Source organism: Anabrus simplex, chromosome 5 (assembly GCF_040414725.1).
Source record: "Anabrus simplex isolate iqAnaSimp1 chromosome 5, ASM4041472v1, whole genome shotgun sequence".
Classification (NCBI taxonomy): domain Eukaryota; kingdom Metazoa; phylum Arthropoda; class Insecta; order Orthoptera; family Tettigoniidae; genus Anabrus; species Anabrus simplex.
The window spans coordinates 263,767,130-263,790,859 of NC_090269.1; the positions used below are offsets into that span (position 1 = coordinate 263,767,130).

Sequence of the window (23,730 nt, forward strand, 5' to 3'; positions counted from 1 at the left end):
TTACGCGAATAATGCCCACATTTTTAAAAAAAATTGAGACACGAAATTGGAGTGCAGGTTTTATTTGAGTCAATGTTGGCATTTTTTTCAAAATCAGCCTTTCTAAAGTTAGTGTGTGGGGGTTATTTGGTGGCGGAGATTATTTGCGTAAATACGGTACTTGAAACAAGTTATCATGTGCCTTTAAAACAATAATGGCACTATATACAGAGATAATACACAAAACTTAAAATGTTACCAAGCAAGTGGCTGCACGGTTTGGGTCATGTAGCTATCAGCTTGTATTCGGGAGATAGTGGGTGCGAACTCCACTGCCAGCAGCCCTGAAGATGGTTTCCCAAGGTTTTTATTTTCACACCAGGCAATTGCTCGGGCTGTATCTTAATTAAGGCCAGTCGCTTCGTTTCTACTCCTAGCCCTTTCCTATCCCATCATCTCCATAAGACCTATCTGTGTTGGCACGACGTAAAGCAAATTGTAATTGAAAAAAAATAAAATTATGTTACTCAGGGAGCATGCTCGAAGGATGACATATTTTAACTAGCTTTTTAACCATAATCATAATCATCACGGCAAAATGCAAGTGTAATTTTAGAAAAATAAACTGCTAATCTGACATCAAATTTGTAGTCAGCCTGATGAAATTCTAGAAGATATGCGTGCTGTGTTTCTGCATCGGGTAGTTTGTATATTCCTGGTTTGCGATTCGTCCTTCACTCTATCGTGAAGGTCACCCAGATGGTTAAGCATTAGAGCACACATCGCACTGTGAGAAATGTCGGCAAGGAATGGGGGGAATGCATTGTTTACTGTTGCCACACCACTGTGAGCCTGACTGCATCCCCTGGCTGAGCTGGCAGTGCACCATGCATTTGTGATCACCACCTTACTAACATGGCATTGTCAGTAACACATAAAATAATGTTAAGTTTAACATGGTAATTTATACTGTATGAAATAAGTAAGGCATAAAAAAGATTGAAACTCACAAGGAGGCTGTTAATTAGTTTATATTCCATTCATAATTTACCAACACTATATCACTTGCAAAGGGGCTAGATTGTTTACATTTAAAAAACTTGGGAGAAAAAAATACATATATTCATACAGTAACAATACTGTTCTTTTAAAAAAACCTGCATATGAACATTTATTCGGAATTGCTACAAAACTGGCTAATTTCTCTGTCATCTACGTCCATGTCACACTGAACCATTCCTGTTTTCATCCGTCCATACAGCATAATCTTCAGTGCCATCAAATGCATTGGAAATCCCAGTTTTCATGAAGCTCTTGGAGACTATTGGTTCTGATATGTTACCCCAAGACTGAATATTGACAGATCAGCTGGAGTGGCGGATGCTTCAGCTTACCACCGGGCGTATAACGGTATTCATAGTTCCCATCAGCCATCCAGTCTAAATTCTTTCCCCACAAATGGTCTTTAAATGCCTTGTTCACTGACATATCCAAAGGTTTGCAAGATTGATGATAACCGGGCGAGTTGGCCGTGCGCGTAGAGGCGCGCGGCTGTGAGCTTGCATCCGGGAGATAGTAGGTTCGAATCCCACTATCGGCAGCCCTGAAGATGGTTTTCCGTGGTTTCCCATTTTCACACCAGGCAAATGCTGGGGCTGTACCTTAATTAAGGCCACGGCTGCTTCCTTCCAACTCCTAGGCCTTTCCTATCCCATCGTCGCCATAAGACCTATCTGTGTCGGTGCGACGTAAAGCCCCTAGCAAAAAAAAAAAAAAGATTGATGATAAACCACCCAGAATCAGAGCATGACTGGTTTTATTAACTCCGAGCTCTTGCTTCACAGCATCAACAAGATGGTCTCTAAAGCAGTTCAGCACAAGTAAGGCCTGCTTTTGGTGCAGCACACCAGTTCTTTGCTGCCATACAGAATGTATCCAGTTGTACATCATTTACTCATCCATCCAGCCTTTTACCCGAACACTAATGTGGATACAAGTCGGGAATGTGATGTTCTTCAGCAATGCCTTGCATTTAGATATAACGTTTGGCAACAATAATAGACAACATCATCACAAATTGCAATTTCCTGTTGCCCGTAGTTTTAATTAGAACACTTTCCACTCCCTTCTCAGAAACAGTAGTGTTCCTTGGCATGTCAAAATATTCAGGGGTTAGGTCAGCATTGCCGATCAGCAAGAGGAGGTACGAGTTCTGATGCCTTAATCTGACAATATGCTTGTAAAACTTATTTTATTAGTGCAGTCTTTAGGCAGTTTTTGGTACAAAGAAGTTTTCCCAAACCAATGACAGGTTATTACACTGCATAAACAGTGTCACCAAACTACGACTTGACTTTAAATAAGTTTCCCGGAATATCATGGAAAACATGCAATTTCTCATACTTTTAGTTGTAACATTTTGTGGCAAACACTGCAACTGTAGTTCCACATCTCTCTCACCAATGCCCAGAATGTTTCCTGAACATCCAGGAACTTGCCCTGTTATGGGTCACAGAAAGCATGTCTGGATAAACTAGTGTTTTGTAATTTCACTTGCTACTTTCTTCAATTTCTTATTTGTTTTCCATGAACAGAAAACTCATTGCCCTGTTCAGTTACCATTTTCTTCCACAAATTTCACCTGCTTGAATGAAGCTGTGTAGCTTTTAACTTTACCCAGAACAAATATTTACTGACATGCTCGACAATGATTGATTTCAGACTGTGCACAGCAGTGGCCCTTTCCTTTCATTATTGCAGATGCACAATCTTGCTGCAAACCTGTGAATAGGATGTGTGGCTCTTAATCGGGACAAAAGTTTATGCAAGTATTTTGGTAAAAATTACGGATGCAGTTGATACGTTATGGCAGCTGATGAGTAAACACAGCAACATCAGCTGCCAGCACTGTACAGCAAGACAATGTGTATTAATACATGTATTCTGTGAACATTTATGGATAGTGTACCAGAATTTCTTCTGAAAAAATATTTTTATGGAGTAAAAGAAAACTGATGGAAAGAATTCAAACTTTGCTTCAAATCATTACAGTATTCATTAAATCGACCACTATATCTGTTACAGAGTTTAAGACAGTCATAGAGTAGTCATAGACATCTTGGCTAAAAAACTTAAATCTACATTTTCTAATGCCAAAACCAGTGGCATGCACTGAACCCTTCAAGGGCTGTAGTGCCATACTATTTATTTCTTTTTTGATTTTGGCATGTATGAAGTTTTTGGGAGCAATTTATTGATGACACGTGTTAGAGTATGTTTCTTGATGCACACAGAAAATTATTTAGGTTGCCCAGAATGAACACAAAGCCAAGCGTGAAGTAAAATAATTTTTGTATTCAGTTGCTCTTTTAGAATTTAGTCTTAGATGCTCTACTCTGTACAAGTAGGTTTGCCTGTAATGATGGTATATTGTGAATTTTTGTAGCGTTCCTCTTGTATTACAGGTAAAGATTTTGCGAGTTCTGTCGCATTCTTCCTGAACGTAACAGTGGTGTGCCATGAGGAATATTTTCCTTTCATCTGTCATTGCTGTATCTACGCTCAGTAAGTGAATGAAACTGTAAAACTTCGGCGAGGGTAAAATACCTGCTAAATGTTGCTCATTTCATTTTAGGTTAGGCTTCATAAGTTCAAAAACAAAAATTTAGTTCCAGTATTTTTCTCTGAAAACCATGACTGTACTATTACGAAACATCAGTGGGTGAAATTGTAAGTACATTGTTTAAAATCTACTGTAGATTACTGTATTTACTCGCATATTTGAACCCCCCCCCCACTGGCTTTCCAAAGACGATGAAAATGAAAAAAAATCTCGCATACAAGACCCCAACATAATTCGTCAGAGAAGAACAACGATTCCACTTCAAAGCGGGTACAAGCCCTTCTGCATCTCTGATGACATCCTACAAATTTGTGAATAGTTTTGTCAGTACGACCTACGCAATGAAAACATGCATCAAAGTCATGCGGTACATTTGTGTTTCATAGTTAAGAAATGTATGCTTCCATAGTATGGGCCTACTGCAGCTCTGAAGACGTTGCACAAATAGGTGAATAGTTTCGTGTCCGACCCGTGCATTGCAAGTACGCATCAATCGTGCTATATGACTGTATTTTGTATAGTTAAGAATGTCTGCCAGCGTAATGGTTAGCACAATTAGTTGCCATTCTTGGGAGCCTGAGTACGATTTCCAGTACCATACTGACGGAGATTTACGAATCGCAGGAAGGTTGATATACAGTAAAAATGGTACATTCATCTGCCCTCCTGAAGAGAGCTGCACCACCTTGGGATGAGGAAACGAGTTTACTTTAATTGATATTCACAGTTGTTGCTATTAATACAGCAAGCGAGATCATTAATAAAGTGATCGTTTAATATCTTTTAACTCGGGCCAATATAGGTATTTTTTTTGGAGAGAAGCAAGTTTAAAACATGATAAAAACAATCCAATCATAACGATTGTTTTACTCGCCAATGTACCTAACAAATAATAATAATAATAATAATAATAATAATAATAAAGATAATGATAATAACAACAACATCAAGGGATAATCCCGATCTGTCTAGGGAGAAAATCAGGTTAGGTTAAAGTCAACTGCTTGGCTTTTGCTGACGACTTTGCTATACTATCAGAAAGTCCAGAGGTCGCAACCATCCAGATTAACCTCTTGGGCCAAACAGGACTGAGGATCTCAGCAGAAAAGACCAAATTCATGACGAACATCAAAGATGGACCAAAATTCCTGGAAACAGAGATAGGACGGATAGAAAGGGTCAAGAAGTTCAAGTACCTTGGTGAGACGATACAGGAGAATGGACTAGAAAAAGCTGCAGTCGAAGATCGGATCTCAAAAATGGAGAGAGCATATGGCTTGACAAAAAACATATACAATAAGAAGTGCTTATCTTGGAAATCCAAATTAAAACATTACAACACTGTGGTCAAAACAGAATGCCTGTATGCCAGTGAATGCCTGTCCATGAACTACAAGCTGGAGAAGCTAGAGGTCCTGGAAAGAAGAATCCTCAGAAAAATTATGGGAGCTGTCCAAACTGAAAGCGGATGGAGACTTTGGAGTAACAAAGAAGTTTACCAGAAGGTGGAGAGAATCTCGGAGACCATGAAGAAAAGGAGGCTGGCGCTTCTTGGACATCTATACAGAATGAACGCAAACAGACTTACCAAACGAATATTTGATTACTTCTGGAGAAAAAAGACTACTACAGCATGGATTAAGGAAACGAAGAAGGATATGGAAAGGTTAAGCATCTTGGAAGACCAGCCATTAGAAAGGAATAGCTTAGGAACACACTGCAGAATTTGGAAGGTGTTCAAGCCGCAGGAAGAACTAGGAAGTCCGGAAGAGCCTGGACAGATAAACAACGGAAGCAGGCCAGCGAACGCATGAAGGAGTATTGGACACAGAGAAAACTCTGCACGAACAGAAAGAAATGAAGTTGTAGCGTGATCCTTAGTGGTCCATTTGCTTGTAAAAAAAAATATATATATTGATTTTACGTCCTCACTTATAACGATTTTCTGAGAAGCCAAACAAAACATACTATGCATTAATAAAAAAATGCAGACAATGAATGTACAAAATTAAACATTATAATAATAAAACACATTACCACCACACCTGTAGGTGTTTGATAATAAATGCGGCAAACTTTTCTGTTATTTATTTTTATTCTTTTCGCCGTGGAACTTCTGGCACTGTCGGGCACTTGAAAGCATACCTAACCTAAACAATGTGGTCTCTCTTATCTCATTTACAGCTGATTATAGTGTTGGGTCGCTCAGGAGCGAGTCGTTACTGATGAACGACTCTTTTTGTGGAGCGACTCCCCGCTCGCTCCTTTCAAGAGAGCGGAACGTTCAAACATAACACTTGCTCATACTGAGAGCATCAAGAGAGAGAGAGTGAAGAGAACTTACCTTGACTTTCAGATCATCCTCCAAGCTCGCTCCGCTCCTCGCCATGCCGCTCTTCCCTCTCCAACTCCGCTCCTTAGACACGTACACGTAACCAGTCTGTCTTTACCGCCACGTTTGAAACTATGCCCTTTGGTAACACACAGCGCCTGTCCAAACTGGCTATTCAACATTTGTTTTGTGCCCGTAAATTATCACTTAAAATGGAATGAAATAGTTTTTAATATGCTAAACTAATGCGGCTGCATTCCTATAATAATATTCTTAGGCATATAAAACTAGAAGCTAAAGTTTATGTACAAACTATTTGCACAAAGCACATCACCCGAAATACATCACTCACTTAAATTAGAATTTAAAAATAAAATCTGGGACACTCGCTTTTCTGTGAGTCGGCTCCTTCTCTGTTATAGTCTGTCCTGCCTTTGAAAAAATTCTCTCATAAGGCGTTGAAGTAGCGACTACACACAAGCGCTTCAATGCCAGTTTGTGGAGAGAAGGGTACACAACATGTTGTCTTTTTGACCACCAAACAAGTGGATTTCCTTTCAGAGGCAACAATGGCTATTGAAAGAATTTATCCACTTGAATTTTCGCAGCTGATTTTGGGTGTGGACTCCGGACAAAACTCGAAACTTTAGCTGTGAAGGGACCCCACACAATGGACTCCTTATCAGAGAGGGCAATAGGAGAAACATCATCTGAGCTGACGTGAAGTTCGTGACTTCCACAGAAGTGGATAAGTCCTTCTTTGCAGGAGTTATATCAACTCTTATCCGCGAAACCATGTAATTTAAAGCGTGGATCTACTACTGTTGCCTCTGAAAATATGGCATTCTCTTCGATATTCCTAAACTTTACTGCGAGAGCTTCCAGTATCTTCTGAGCCATCTCCTGCACTTCTGTACACATTGCAGAGTTATTTACAAACTGGGTACACCACTGTTTAAGTGACTGGCTAAACAGAATCACTTTAGAGGCTGTCACTTGTTTCTCACTGCTCATCTCTTCAGTGACCAGTTTGAAAGCTCTGAGCACTTCACAAACTTGCTTAATCTTTTCAATGTCATCGCTAGTTAGCTGCGGCAGATCAGGGTAGTTTAAGGCAATTGTTGAAATTAGAGCTTGTTGGACCTCAATAATCCTCTCGAGCATAACGAAGGTGGAATTCCACCTCGTTACCACATCTTGTTTAATACTCAAGACTGGTTCACCCATCTGCTCCTGCATTTTTCGCAGTTTGCCTTCAGCTTGTGAGCTGCGTTTGAAAACGTCCACAATTTTTTTCACTTTTGCGATGATGTCTTTAACACAGTGGAGTCCGCACTTCATAACTAAATTTAAATTATGGTCAAAACATGGGATATGCCTCCAGGCTGTCAGATGTATGGCAGCCACAATATTTGCAGCGTTATCATTAACAATACACACGATTTTAGTCTCCACTTTCCACTCACGAGCAACTCTTATGAGTTCTTCAGCCAAGTTTTGAGCCGTGTGCTTCTTGTCGTACTTGAAACATTCCAGTAGAACAGATACCAACTCGACTCCCTTGATGAAATGAGCCATCACGGACAAGTAGGAATCGTTGTTCATAGAAGTCCAACCATCAGTAGGTTAATGTCACATAGACTGCGGACTCCAATTGTTCTTTGACAAATTCTTTTGCCATATTATACAATTGTGGAAGAATTACTTGCGACAGAGTTTTTCTTGTAGGCAAGTTATAAGCATTATTGAGTTTATGAATCAGTGTCCTAAATTTTTTACTTTCAACCATGTGGAATGGCAAGTAGTTTTCCACAATTGTCTCCAAAACTAAAAAAGCAATTTCTCTGTTCCTTTTGTTGGAAAGAGGTCGGTGCATGTAGGAACTAATGGACGTCTGACCTGAATTCCGGAGCGGCGTTCCGCTTTGCTCAGCTGATGCTGGTGTGACTGCACAATCATCTTCATTAGAAGTTGCAATAGAAGCCACTCCTGACCTACAATCATCCAAAATTTCTTCTGAAGAGGGAAGAGCGGGCGTAAGCTGTTCTATAGATAACGACATAGTAGGATGTAAATTTCGAACGTGGCGCGAGAGATTGAACGTACTGCCACTTTTATATGAAATATGTTTTGAGCAAAAATTGCACTTTGCTTTCCCATCGCCTAAATCTTTAAAAAAGTTCCAAATGTCACTCCTTTTCTTTTGCCTTAAAGCCATGATTTTCACTGAGCACTGTAGACAAAACTGACCATAGACCAATATTCGACAAACTCCAGTTCACAATGGATCATTGGTGCCAATGAATAAAACAGAAAAAGCAGATAATGTTGTCTACTCGAAATTTTGACGCATTCGTTTTAGTATAAAATAATTAAAGAAAGACATAGAAATTTGTCGCGTTATGAAAGTGATCATATTCTGCGTAAGAGAAATGACAAATTTTCTCAGTGTACACTGGAATTATGACAATTTATTTATTAATGAATGGTTTACGGGTTGAGTTGGTCATAATGCCTTTATGGCAGGGGCAGGTACACTGAGAGTGACACATCTGGTTAACAGATGTTGATACCCTGTCTCTTCCTGTGTATGTGTTTCTCACAATTTTTCGGGTTTCCAAAAAAGATATTCTTCGAGAAGAACCGTATTGCAATGCTATCTATTGGCTATTTGATGAATTACGTCCTAAACACAGTTTGTAGTAAGGAGTGGGGGTGAACAAGCGTACAGCCTACCAACACAGATTGTTTGTTGTCTTTATTTTTAAAATATTTAACAGGAAAAAATATTACTCTTCTCGGAGTTATATCATTCTAATATTCTATGTAAGGACATACATTAGAATATATTTATTAATAATATAGATTTTCAACCATTTCCTTCCTTTCCTTCTCACAATGTCATTGGCAGCAGTGGCACAGACGCACACATCTTTAAATGAGAGAAGGAAGAGCGATACAATGCTTGGAGCAAACCACTCCTTCGAACGACTCCCTGGAGCTGACTCCATCTGGAGAGCGGAGCGAAGGAGCGCGCTCCTTTCTTTGAACGACTCTGACCCAACTCTAGCTGATTAGGTCAATCGTAATGTGACAAATGTAGAGAACAAGCATGAAATATTTTAAAATAAGGGTCTGGTTTTCAACAGCTGCAGTGATCCAAAGAATGCTTCCAGTCACTTTGTATTACATTCAGAAGTACAACTCGTAACATGCACTAGTTATCAGCTGGTGGTTTGGCACGCCCTCTACAGCATGGCTTTATTCGCAAGGAGTGGCTTGTGCTACACAAACTCCAACTGGGAATATCAGAGGCCATCTCCAGAAACCATTTGGGAATAAATTCTCACTGTTTGGACTCTATAGTTGAGAACGAAACTTTTAAAAGATTCAGAAAGCAGGGAACCTCAAATGCTCTTGATTGCAGCGCATGGCTGATGAGATGGCAGTGAAAATGTCGTTTGGAATGATGACATGCCGGTAGCAGGGAAATTGGTGGTGCAAGATGATCATTCAAATGAAAGCAGTGATCAGGTTTACTCAGGTTTACTGTGTGGTAAGCTTACTGCTCAACTGACAGACAAATGACTGCCCATTAAGATCTTTTGTATCAATATTGCATATGATAATATGATACCCTCATCCCTTTTCCCTATGGAGTCTAGTATGAAGAGAGACGAATCTTTGTGGCGAGTTTTTACGACCGTATGCCCTTCCTGATGTCAACCTCATCAGAGGAATTAATGAGATGAAACTAATAACATCATATGAGTAACTAAAACTGACTATATTTACTGTATTATGCAGGCCTAAAAGTTGTGTTCACCACTTATTGTCTTTTTACATTTAGAAATACTGCCTTCCAACAAAAATAGGCAGTATAACTCAAATATATTCATACGTTTGTTAAAGAATAGTGTAGAATGTTTACATGTATAATTTACAGTTCATTATGGCCTAAAAGTCATGAGTTCACTGCACAAAATTTGAGGTTATCGCATATTGAATCCCCTTTAGTTTTCTTGGCTGTAAAAGTGGAAAAAAGGGGGGTCTGACACACACGTAAAAAACAGTAAGTCATGATGGTGCTGTCACTGCCGTGAATACCAATTTGGAAACGTGTGCGAGTATATGGTTAAAAATATTCTTGTTCAAGTGAGTTATAATTTCATAAATTATTTAATACCTAAATTGTCTTATTTATTTATTTATTTATTTATTTATTTATTTTATGATCTCTTTTCTTGTTATATTTCCACTTAGTTATCAAGCGAGTTTATAAAATAGTAATGTTAGCTTTAGAGGGAGTGGTGAGACTGCGATTGCTTAAAAAAAATGAAATAAAAATAATGCAGCTGGGGTAACGAATATGTTCACTGAAACGCCTCTGGCCAACACCATCAATAATAATACTGCCTCAGCTACTGTGTATAAACATTTGATTTGATGCCATTAAGGCTGCCTGTGTGTCAATTTGAACAGTTTGTTTTACTCTATCAGCTGAAAGAGAAAGTGAAACTGTACTGGGTGACTTACTGCCCAAGTTTTTAATCTTGTCAGATACAAACTGAATGTTACCAGGAATCTTTTGACACCAACATTGTACCACATGGATGTTGGACAGTAATTTTTCCGTCCTTCAGAAATCTGACTACCTCTCCTGGGTTAGAACCCATGATCTTAGGATCCATATGCTATCACTCTACCACTGATCCACAGAGGAAGCTTTTCAAGCAAATGAACTGCCTTTGGAGTGCTCTATACACGGTGAGAGAGAGGTCGCTTTTCCCAAAAACATCATTCTCAATTTTCGTACAGCAGTCATCTGAGAAAACTGAAGATCACCAGTTATGTTCTGCCATCTGTAAATCAAATGCCATGTAAAAGGATCTCCATTTCGAACAAACTTTGTAAAGAAATGAGCAATTTAAGGTTTCAAATTTTTTGGGGAAAACAACTTTTATCTTGCCCCATATTCTTCTTAAATTATCCGAAGGACATCCATGTTCAAGTTAAATCAAATCAAGACAACTAGGAATGAGGAAAGGAACATAAACAAGAATAATGACAGCTCAGAGCAGAAAGCCAGATGAGGATAAATATGAAAACACAAAAGAACTGGAATGGATTTCACAACTTTACACAATGTCACCTTTATAAATGAGGTTTTCTCTCATCAATATTTCTGATAACATTCATTTCACTACAGTCCCCAATAAACTTGTTTCTGCTTCTCAGCTCTTCAGCCGACTTCTCAATGAGTGTGGAGCTTACCACAGTTGCAAATACGAGCAAGGTACTGATAGCACTAACACTGGACGGGGAAGGCAAATATGATATTCTTGATTAACATGGATCCTGACTGCATGGGATGAATTTTGAAGGAGGAAAACACTCACTATACATGAATAAACACAGTATTCTTGAGATAAAAGATCCAGAAGACCTTGGTAAGTCCAGTTTATAATTCTTCCATTAAGGACAGAAACATTAATGACCGATGAAAATCTAATCAATCTAATCTAATCTAATAGATATTACACTTTTAAAAAAAAATTTCATTACATTACTAAAATATTAATTGTTCCAGAACATTAATGTAATGCACCATGTTTTCCAGACCAGGATTCCGTAAGTTTCACATCACACCCAAGGTCTCTCAGAGCTCCTTTCACTTCAAATTCACATTTTCCTTTATGTTTAGTTAAAGCACTGTTCAGCACATCCTCTGCGCCCAACTCAAGAAAACCTTTGCAAAGATCTCTAGATCGAGAAACAATGTTTCTTACTGCTGTACTGCCTTGTTTCTGAAACATACACAAATAAAGGTCATATTACTTTTAACACTAGATCCATAAACATTCCGAAGACAAAAGAGTATTCATAAACAGTGGTTCCCAAATATTTTTAGTTTAGATTCATGGTGCCTTTTCTAAGCCAAAGTTTTCTCATGGTGATTTAAGTCAAAGCATGCCTAACAACTACACCAAGCTGTTACAGTAAAGGTAAATTAAGTAAAAACAAATTAGGCATGTATACAGTATTAAAAGGTGAAACTAAGCATACAATTAATAATTACATTACAGAACAAATTCAACTAATCATGATTAGTGGGCTGAATGAGCCAGATGATCGCTACATCCAGACTTATTTACTTTCTGACTTAGATTTTCACTCTATACTTATCACAGAAACTAGCCCGCCTGGTGGCCATGATCGTTGAGGCATAAAGTCTATACAGTCTGACACAGTGGTTGGCCAGTTTGAGTTCTGCTGGTAGAAAGTTTTTCACCATCAAATGTTGGCCAGCAAGGTAGAAGAGAAGGTGGTTAACAATTTCTAAACACTAGATTTCATGCCAAAATCCTAGATTCAATTCCAAACCTCTCTGCAGAGTTCATAGTAAGTGAGGGCATGCGCTGTTGATGATTTGTCAGTTGGATGGAGATGTTAAGGGTAATATGAACAAATTGTATCCATGAAATTTCATTAAATTTTTTGTCCTAAATGGAAGATGATTTATTTTACGCAAATCAACAGTAAAATTCGTGGTAAATTAATAATTACTATTATTACTACAGAAATACACTGTCGGCCAAAAGTTTCCAGACAAGCTTTGAACTGTTAAAGAATGGACTGAGATTAAAAGAAAACAACGTATCTATGCAAGGAATTAACAAATATATATTGTAAAACTAATATTTTACAATAAAACTATGGTTTTACATTATATATGAGCAAGAAATAGAGAATATGTACACGTTTACTCTCACAGATGTTCAGAACACATCAAATGCTCTTCTCATCAAAGAAACCCTGCTTTGCTGCAAGTACACTTTTAACTATTCTCGCCATTCTAAGAACAAGTTTTTCTAACACTGGTGCAGGTATACTTTGCCAGGCATTCTGCAAGAGTCCCACAGCTTTTCCGATGAAGGAGGACACTCTTTTAGGACTTGCCGATCCAACTCCTCCCACAGCAGCTCAATTGGATTCAAGTCTGGGGATTTTTTTTTTGCTAGGGGCTTTACGTCGCACCGACACAGATAGGTCTTATGGCGACGTTAGGACAGGAAAGGCCTAGGAGTTGGAAGGAAGCGGCCGTGGCCTTAATTAAGGTACAGCCCCAGCATTTGCCTGGTGTGAAAATGGGAAACCATGGAGAACCATTTTCAGGGCAGCCGATAGTGGGATTCGAACCTACTATCTCCCGGATGCAAGCTCACAGCCGCGCGCCTCTACACGCACGGCCAACTCGCCCGGTAGTCCGGGGATTGGGGAGCCATTCCATTAAAAGCAATTCCCCAAAGTTTTGTTTGTTTTGCATATAATTCATGCAATAGCAAGACGTGTGTCTGGGGTGATTGTTTTGTTGGAGGACAAACCAACGTTGGTTTCCAGACAGAAGAGCATAACGAGATAGGATGGAATGGTAGCCATTTTTGTCCAGTGTTCCTTGAATTTGTTGCAGTCTACCAACTCCACTAAATGTGAAACAACCCCACACCATCACAGAGCCCCTCCATGTTTCACTGTAGGCAGTAGCAGCTATTGGGAATTATAAGTGGAGGGGACAAAATATGTAAAGGCAACTAAAAGTACCCGGGTTGTTTGTCGAGTATAGCGAGCTGGGGGAGGGGGTATATACATCAAAACTGAAAAAAGAAAAAAAAAGCTACAAAGTGGTAAGTTTTTGGTGCTCTCTGAGCGAATTTCAACAGAGAGGTAAAGGTTGGCAGTTTACCAACTTAAGTGCGGTAATGAGTTTTTTGAGGTTTTGATTCAATTAACTACAATAAAATGCTTACCAAAGGAATAATAATTACACATATCATCATCATCATCATCATCATCTGGGTATCCTTCCAGCAGGCCGGGTAGGACTTTTGTGGACAATATGCCTCCATCGGTTCCTGACATTATAGGGTTCCTCTCCTTTCACATCCTGCAGTGTAGTTCCTTTCTCGATAAGGTCTGCATTTATTTGGTCCAGCCACCTTCTTCTGGGACGTCCAACAGGTCTCCTTCCAGGTACTGCGATTTCCAAGTATTGTCTGGGGGTTATAGTCTCTTCCATCCTTTGCACATGCCCCAAACAACCATGCAATGCATAGTCTTTTTTCCATCCTACAGGTCACTTGCATGTCATTTCTAATGCACTCATTTCTGATTCTGTCTTTTCTTATTTTTTGCATAGCAGATCATAAAAATTTCATTTCACATGCTTGCAGTTTGCTGATGTCTCTTTTCAATAACACACAGGTCTCCAACCCATATGTCATGATTGGCAGGAGGTAAGATTTGAACATTGTTTGTTTGGCTTTTACGGGAACTACTTTGTCCTACACTAGATTTTGTATCTGATAGAAGAACGTGGAACCTTTTGTCACTCTGTTACACATGAAGTATGGTGTGCTCATACAATTAAAAATCATTAGTATTTGACTACACACTAAGAAACTAACAGACGCTAAAGAGACTACGAGACTGACGAATGCGGGCTGCAAGCAGGTGAATCATACCTCAGTGTCCAAGACTGTGGCAACAAAGAAAATTAATTACTCCTGCTACCCTTCCTCCACTACTTGCTGTGGCACTATACAAATAGGTTAGCCAGGACGAATGATATTGTGCATATTTCCACCAATAATTTTGTTAATAATTAAAGTTAATAATGGAAAGAATTAGCTGATAAGACAACAGAGCTTGTACAAATGGCTTTTTTAAAATAATTCTTATAATTCATAGTTTTTGCCGGCTAAAATGGAATAAAAATGCAATGTTTTCTCCACAAAGTGGGGGGCGACTGCCACCCCCTCTGTCACCCTAATCGCCACTACTGACTGTAGGTGTTATACAGTAGGATGCACTTTTTCCAATGCTGAACGTCGAACATAAACTCGTCGCCATTGCCTGAAAACCTTCGAAACTTGGTTACATTAATATATTCTGTCATTAAACAATCATGAAACATATTCGTGAGGGTACATATGTTTTGTCCGAAAACTTTTGGCCTGCAGTGTATATACATACTTTCTTTGCTACATTACGACTATGAATTCTACAAAGTCACAGCGTTTCAGTATGTCTTTTGCTCATGTAACACTTTGCTTACTTAACTTCTTTGAACTTCTTCTTTGCTTTGCTTTGCTTTGCTTTGCTTTGCTTTGCTTTGCTTTGCTTTGCTTTGCTTTGCTTTGCGTTACTTGATAGGGCGAATTGTTCACTTCTGCCCATAACTCATTAATTAATATAATTATTGGTCAGGGATCATGCTATTTTTCTTTCACTAAAAATAATTTTTGTGTTACGATATACTTTTCAGCTCCATTTTCTCATTTGAACTGCCCGTGCTAGTCGTGATGGACAAAGATTTTGAGAATTCACCGACATAGCACTCCCATTCCTCAGTGCTAACCCTGGACCTCGAGAAGGAAACAAAAGATGGCACAATGAAGTGGACCACACAATGCTTAGTGACATTAAGGATCTTGGCAGTCGTTGAGACGTGAGATTTAGAGGCCCATAATCACATTAAAATGAATATCTTCCTCAGTTTTAAATTTGAATAGCACTCCCATTCATCGGTGTTAGCCCTGAACCTCGAGAAGGAAACAAGAAACGGCACAATGAAGAGGAATGCCACAGAAGAGAGTCGTGTCTACAGCAAAATAGTCGCCGTAGGTATGTACGTATATTTCTCTAGTAATAATGGTATTTATTAATTTACCGCAAATATTACTGTTGATTCATGTGAAAGCAATTATTATCCTCCATTTAGGACAAAAATTACACTGAAATTTAATGGATACAATTCGTTCATGTAACCGATGTTAAGCCTTGAGCAGACCCCTTGATGTTATTCAACAGGAGTAGGCTATGTGCCAATACTGGGCTTCCCTCTCTACCTACATCATCAACATCATGTCCGATTCCATGGCTAAGTGGTTAGCGTACTGGCCTTTGGCCACAGGGGTCCCGGGTTTGATTCATGGCAGGGTCGGGAATTTTAACCATCATTGGTTAATTTCACAGGCACAGGGGCTGGGTGAATGTGCCGTCTTCATCATCATTTCATCCTCATCATGATGCGCAGGTCGCCTAGGGGAGTTAAATCAAAAGATCTGCACCTGGCGAGCTGAACATGTCCTCGGACACTCCTGGCACTAAAAGCCATATGCCATTTAATTTTTTATCATCATCATCATCATCATCATCATCTCAATCTCACACCCAAATGCGCAGGTCACCCACGAGTGTCAAATACAAAGACCTACACCAAGCGAGCCACAGATGTCTTCTGACATTCCTGGCACTAAAAGGCATATGCCACACGCTAAATAAAATTTAAAAAAATTATAGCAACTGTCAAAAAAGCCAGCTTTGTATAAATAAGAAATTGCAAATGGAATTAAAACTGCTTTACCACTTACAAGGAGACCTTGTTAACAAGTCCCCAATGATTTAATCCCTTTTCAATATACCAGGTGGTTATAATTAAACTTTCCCTACCTAACTGTCTCCATGTGGAAAATCAGCAGTTTTATGAACTTGAAACTTAATCCAAACACTGCCAATGACATGCGAAAGAGAAATAATGCATAAGCAAGTTCAATAAAATGCTTTTAATGTGTAACAGTATTTTGGCTAATAATAATAATAATAATAATAATAATAATAATGAAATTTAAATCTTAGCAAAAAAAACTTAGATCCAACAAAAGCATCGCAGCACAAAATGTAAACAAACAGGTTAGGAAACATGACAACTACAGAATGGATGTGGAAAGTGGAATGGAACCATAAAAGGTAATGGATTATAGCCTTTTGCTATGAAAGAAAACGGAGAGGGTAATTGCCCTAGGATTAAAACATTTACTTTAAAAAGGAAACAAATCAGAAACTCAAAACTGAAAGACCTTTACAAAGGGAAATTAAAGAGTTATTAAACTTGCCTGCAGATATGTGCAGTGTGCTTAAAGGACTTTAGCACTAAATTCAAAACCCTAATCCGATGCTACATATCTACTAAAATGAAGGCTAGTTCCATTATACACAAATATAGAAATAAAACCAAACACAGAGATACAGTAAACTTCCATCATTATCTAAAAGCCTTCAGGTAATGTGCATAGATTTTCTGTACTTGTACAAGGTGACAGAAATATTGGGAGGAAAACGCAAGGGATAATATTACAACATAATACAAAGATTAAGAAAAAAGGTATTGCCTCCAAACAAGTAGTATATGATCTTAGTAGAGAAGCTAAGTCAAGAGAAATTTAGCAGTGAACGTGAAACTTGAGGGCAAACTCCTGAGTAAGAAAAAGAAATTATCACATTTGAATGAAGTTAAAAACTGAAATAAACGCAGAAACGGTGCTTACCCTGAGACCGGGTTTCCCGCGACGGGACCGAAAGAAGAGCACATCTGCTCGCTAAGATGGTCAGATGATCAAAGACACAAATCCTACCACTCTCCCACTGAAGAAGTGGGGTAAGACAGAGAAACAAGAAATGGTGCAACCACCAAAGAGAACCGATCAGAATACAGAATTCACCTTCGACTTTCACATTCACCAATTACATTTACTCTATTTTCTCCAATCAAGAATCTCTTCTTTCTTGCTGACACAGTGATAATACATGTCTGAGAAAAGTCTTCGTTTATGCAACAGGAAACTCGCTTCCAGAACTGCGCGTGTAGTATAGTACAGGGTGACACATACTAATTGGATCAAAAATGAAAATATTAAAATTCACAGATTAATGTTAATTTTGATACAACCCATAAATAAGAGTTTGCAAAACAGAATTTAAAATGATCTGGATAGATCCAGGTTTATGAAATCGAAACAATTCTTCCAAGTCCAAAAGTACAGACAGAATAAAATTTTATACAACAAAAAGTAATTTTTAATACAATAAAATAAGAAATTTCAATCCATCCCACTGCTGTCATACTGCCACATCCTCCACCTCACAAACTGGAGCTATGCTCGAAAACTGACACACAAAAAATGGATCAAAAACAAAAAAATTAAATTTCACAGATTAATGATAATTTTGATACAACCCATAAGTAAGAGTTTCTAAAACAGAATTTAAAATGATCTGGATAGATCCAGGTTTATGAAATCAAAACAATTCACATCACATCACATCACATCAAATCACATCAAATCAAATCAAATCAAATCAAATCAAAACAAATCAAATCAAATCAAATCAAATCAAATCAAATCAAATCAAATCAAAATCTCTTTATTTGCAAATGAGGTGTCTACCTCGGTGGCAAATGGTAGACTAAAATACATTATTGTAAAGCACTGAATTTTAAATTAACAAGAGAAGAACATTTTTCTAGAATACAATACTATACAATTTACGCTAACAATTTTTTTCTATTAAACAAACAGATCATCCTCAATAAATTTATATTGTTTACAAAATTCTACTTATAATATCTCCTATACTTACACAGTCAACTCATATACAGTATGTGGAATTACTTCAAATGATACTATGCAACTGGTATAAGAGTAATATTTACATTGCATTTATTTACTTTATTTTTATTTTTTTTACCCATTTTGGAACCTAAGTAGCATAACGACCTACTGCGTCTTAACCAGAGCCCCTTTCGCCACCACTTTTCAGAGTTCCTGAAGGGCCTTCACAGCTACCGTAGCGGTCCCAGGGTCCTCGAAGTCCCCACTGTACTTCACCCCTACAGGCAGTGGTTGTCCAAACTCCATGGACCTGGGGATGGAATTAATTTTTTCACACACATTTTTTATTTACAATAGCCTGCACTGGTCGAATGCCCTCTAACATTTCATTTATTTTCCCTGTTGCTGTTTATTCCCTACTTGAATATCTCTACAGATTTTGGAAAAGGATCAAACACTTCCCGTGGTAAACTGTTCCACTCCTTCACGCCCTTGCCAATTAATGAAAATTTACCCCAATCACTTCTGCTGAAATTCCTTCTAATTTTATACGTGTGGTCAGTTCTGCCGATATAATTATTTTCCAACTGAAGCTTCTCGCAGATTTCTCCCCATGCTGCTTCTCCAGTATAGGCTCTATATAATCCTATAAGTCTAGTTTTCTCCCTTCTCTTAGTTAAAGTATCCCACCCAAGTTCCTCTAACATTTCTGATACACTACTGTTTCTCCTGAAATCCCCTGTTACAAATCTTGCTGCTTTCCTCTGCACACTATCTATTTCTTTTATTAGGTATTCTTGGTGAGGATCCCAAACACTGTTTGCATATTCCAATAACGGACGAACCATACTTAAGTAACTTTTTTCTTTTAATTCTTTGTTGCATCCTTTAAGTAGACTCATTATGACATGTAACAATCTGTATGCTTTCCCAACAATGTCATCAACATGACCCTTCTAGTGCAAATTACGGTACTTTCAAATCTCACACCTAAGTATTTGCACTTGCCATCTTTTGGGATAACTACCTCATCCAAAGTATATTCAAATTCAGTTTTAAAGCTCCTGTTTGTAAATGTTGTAACAGTTGATTTGCCTCCATTAACCTTCATATTATTTTCTTCAATCCATTGTTGGATACTCTCAAGGTCCCTTTGTAATTCTGAACAATCCTCAATGTTATTTATTTCCCTATAAACGATTATGTCATCTGCATACAATCTTATTTTTGATGTTATATTGTTCCCTAAATCATTTGTGTATATTAAGAAAAGTAATGGACCGATTATACTACCCTGTGCAATTCCCTTCCAAACTTTCTCTTCCTGTGATATATTATTTCCTACTCTGACTTTCTGAACCCTTGAATTTAGAAATGTTCTTATCCAACATATAACCCTTACGTCCAATCTTATTCCCTCCAATTTCTTTAATAATATTCCATGTTCCACTCTATCAAAGGCTTTGGAAAGATCTATGGCTATGCAATCTAACTGGCCTCCTGAATCCAACTGATCTGATATGTCCTGCTGAAATCCCACCAGTTGTGCCTCACAAGAAAATTTCTTTCTAAATCCATACTGGTTCCTCATGAACCAATTTTTATCATCACATATCCCTCTGATGTACTTTGCTATTAAATTCTCCAGTATTTTATGAACTATACTGGTCAGGCTGATTGGTCTGTAGTTCTCTGGTTTCCTTTTATCACCCTTTCCTTTATAAATTGGTATTATTATAGATTCCTTCCATTCTTTTGGTATTATACCATTATTTATGACATAGTCAAAGATAAATTTTAAATAAGGCACTATGTACCACCCCATTGTCTTTAATACCTCCCCAGTAATTTGATCACTTCCTGCTGCTTTTCCTTGCTGAAGCAGTTGGATTTCTCTGAAAATATCTTAATTTGTGAATGAGAAGCTTCTTGTTTCCCTATGTGTCTCTCCCTCTCTATCTTCTGTTACTGTTCTTCCAAGTCCAAAAGTACAAACAGAATAACATTTCATACCCATTCCAAGTATTTACTAATATTCTCGTATAAGATATTTCTTTGCACGTTGTTTTCGTAGACATAAAACAGGCAAGACGAACAAGAGATATAATCAAACACGACATCGCAGAAGAACAGCCCAATCTCCCTCCTCCCTCACATGATATTTTAGATGACGACAAAACTCTACTTCCCTTCTCTCCAGAGCTTTGCATGGACTGTCAGACTGTGTCACATCGTTACTTCACCAGGTCGCGCTCAAAGACAGACCCTCTAGACAGCGCAGAATAAACATATTTTCCAAACAAGAACGAGAGGCAAGATGTCCTGTTATGATGACCTCCATTTTTAACAAAGGAATCTCCAATGAACTTTTATTATTTGTGCTTATTGTCCTAATGTTTTTTCTTCTCAATTCTTTCTTTATACAGCTGAAGAGGACCACTAAGTGGTCGAAACCTGTCCTGTAAGTGCTAATTTATATTCAATTTTGCCTGAGGCAATAATAAAGTATCGATAAGGTGGTTATTTATACTAACTTTTTGATTATACTCATCGATACGGTCATGAAATGGACAACTTGTAATTAACAAGGGCTATTGACCACATTATTTACATATTTGTTACAAAACCATGTTATCCTCTTTAATTTTTAATTTTCTCTACAGAAAAGCAGTCAACGGGTATTACTAATCGACTCCAACATCGCTTTCGAATGTCAACGAGAGAGCTTGCAAGTACACATAGCAAGAAAATGATACGAAAGAACACATTTCGTGGCAAACACTTAATTTTCTTATTCAAACAGAGTCACCTAACCTAACTTAACTGAGTATGTACCATGAAAACATATACCAAGTGCCAGTAGAAAAGTGATAATCATCTTCCTATAAATTTACATGGCAACAGTCTTACCAAAATTTACCCAGACATGAGAAAATATGAACTAACCTCTGAAATCAGTGATGTGCTCTGCCATATCTTGGTGTATTGCATTCTTACTTAATTTCAGTGTAGAGTATTAAAATTAAGCAATAGTTTACACACATATCCCACGTCGTTCCATCTATACAATAGGTCGGCGAATGAAGCCCCTCCATCAACTTCTGTCTTTGTACTTTTCTCCTTCTTCAATGTTGTCCCAGTCCCCTCCTCGGTGCTGAATGTCGTTTTTCACCATGTCTGTATATCGTATTCTTGGCCGCCCTCTTGGTGAGCCTATTATCACTGTCAAGAGACACCTGGGATCACTTTCACATCCAGCAACATTTCTTGTATATGCTTATCTACCATAATATAATCAGTGATGGATTCCTGTTGCCCATTCCATCCATATCTGGTGTTTTTTTCTGGATATGCAATCAGGATCCATCCTTCGCATGTGACCATACCATTTGAGTCTACACAGAGTTATGTTATCCTGCATTCTGCCAACCTGAGCCATGTCCCTAATGTTCTCATTACAAATTTTATCTCATCTTGTTTTGCCAACCATCGATCGGATGAATCTCATTTCAATTGCCTGAATTCTTGCTTCATCCTTTTTCCTCACTGTTCAGGTCTCACTCCCATATGTCAAAATTGGCATGTAATAAGTCAGATAAATGGCTCGTTTGTATTTCAATGGTACTGTTGGGTTCCATATTAGGTCTCGGACAACTCTACAGAATGTTCCTCCAGCTTGAATCCTGCTAGCAAGTTCCTCTTCAATGGAGCCTGTTGCAGATATCGTGCTTCCTAGATATTTGAATTTGTTGGACATCTTGAGTTGTTTACCCTCTATTTCAATGTAACCTTCAGGTTGACCATTTCAATGGATAACAAACACTTCCCTCTATTTCAATGTAACCTTCAGGTTGACCATTTCAGTGGATAACAAACACACCACTTTTTCTGACTGAATCTTAGGCCGTGCCCTTTAGCTGTTACTGTCCATGCATTGATCTGATCTTGAAGTTCCTCCTTGGAATCTCCCCATATACAGATGTCATCAGCAAATAGCATGACTTTCATTTTGTTGTCACCAACGTTTTGGCATACTTGTTGTTGAATCTCATTCATTACAGTAATGAAGAGAAGAGGTGACAGAACTCCACCTTGTCTTAGGCCCGTAGTTATTCTAAAGGGTTCCGTCATTCCTGGTGTTGTTTTGACACAACTACTGATGTCTTCATATAAATACTCAATTCGTTTTATTATGTCATTATTGTTTCCACTGTTTCTCAGCACTTCCCAGACTTTGTCCCTGCTTACAGCATCAAAGGCCTTTTTGATATCCAGGAATGCCAGCCAAAGGACCTTATTATGTTCATAATACTGAGCCATGTCCTGACGGCCCATAAGAGACAATCAGATATATATCTGCCATATTAAATAATTACTTCAAGATAGATTTCAGTCAAGCATTGGAAAAGTAGCAGATTGCAGAACAGTTGAGACCGGAAGTCCGTGGAGACAAAGTTGCTGTATGTTGCGCGATGCTTGCTTGCGACCGTAGGAAATGTTCACCATTACCGGAAGTTAGCACATTTCGGCACGTGTAGAATTCGTTGGCTATGAGGAGCATTCAGCCAATTAGGAAGCGTGGGTGTGGCCAATATGAATTCTGGACCGCGCAGAATTAAAATCCCAGGTTGACCAACATGGATATCTGTGTGAAGAAGACATCGATATAGAGGAGTCAGTTTTGTTAGTTGATGGATTTCCACAGGTCCGAAAGTGAGAAATAATAAGGAATACATTATAGCAATTATCTGAGTCATTACTAGGGACCTGAAAAATTAGCATCTATTTGTTTCAAAATTAGCATCTATATTTTCCAAAATTAGCATCTATTTACAAAGTTAAAATAACCGCATGGTATTATTAATTTTAACGATTGCAAGTTTATGAAATGCAATTATGGTCCTTCATTCACACACAATACAAATGCATTGATCAAACTAAAGCATTATCAGTACTTCGGCATTGTTTTTTTTTCAAATTGCACCGTCTGTCTTTAACCACTGTGTTGTAATGAGACAACACGTGCTGGCTATCTACATTGTTCGTTTGGTCCACAACAACTCAAGACAGTATTTAGCAAATATGCTGAACTCTGTCTGAACTGCAGTTAATGCAAGCTTGACATCACATTTTTCACTTTCTTTCATCTGGGTTTGAATTGCAGGTTTCAGAGAACAGTAACCACACCAGATATTGTTTTGTGAGAGATCTGTTACTCCAAACAATTTCTCAAGCTCATCTTATTTATCAGTGTTATTAAAAATTATATGTTTTGGATACAAAGCTTGAGAAATTGACATAAAATGCTTATGGTTGGTGTCTTTAGCTTTCAATGTGGCTAGCTT

At 38.2% G+C, this 23,730-nt stretch overlaps 1 protein-coding gene across 4 annotated transcripts in view; it reads right to left on the bottom strand.

The window, feature by feature from the left end:
• Nucleotides 1-11,057: 11,057 nt before the first annotated feature.
• LOC136873973 (armadillo repeat-containing protein 6 homolog) overlaps nt 11,058-23,730 on the bottom strand; it is an 85,459-nt gene continuing 72,786 nt past the window's right edge. For all 4 annotated transcript variants that reach the window (XM_067147376.2, XM_068227613.1, XM_067147374.2 and 1 more), the window contains exon 7: nt 11,058-11,740. In XM_067147376.2, the coding sequence (XP_067003477.2) occupies nt 11,528-11,740 (213 nt within the window). In that variant the 3' untranslated portion in view covers nt 11,058-11,527. The remainder of the gene's footprint in view (nt 11,741-23,730) is intronic.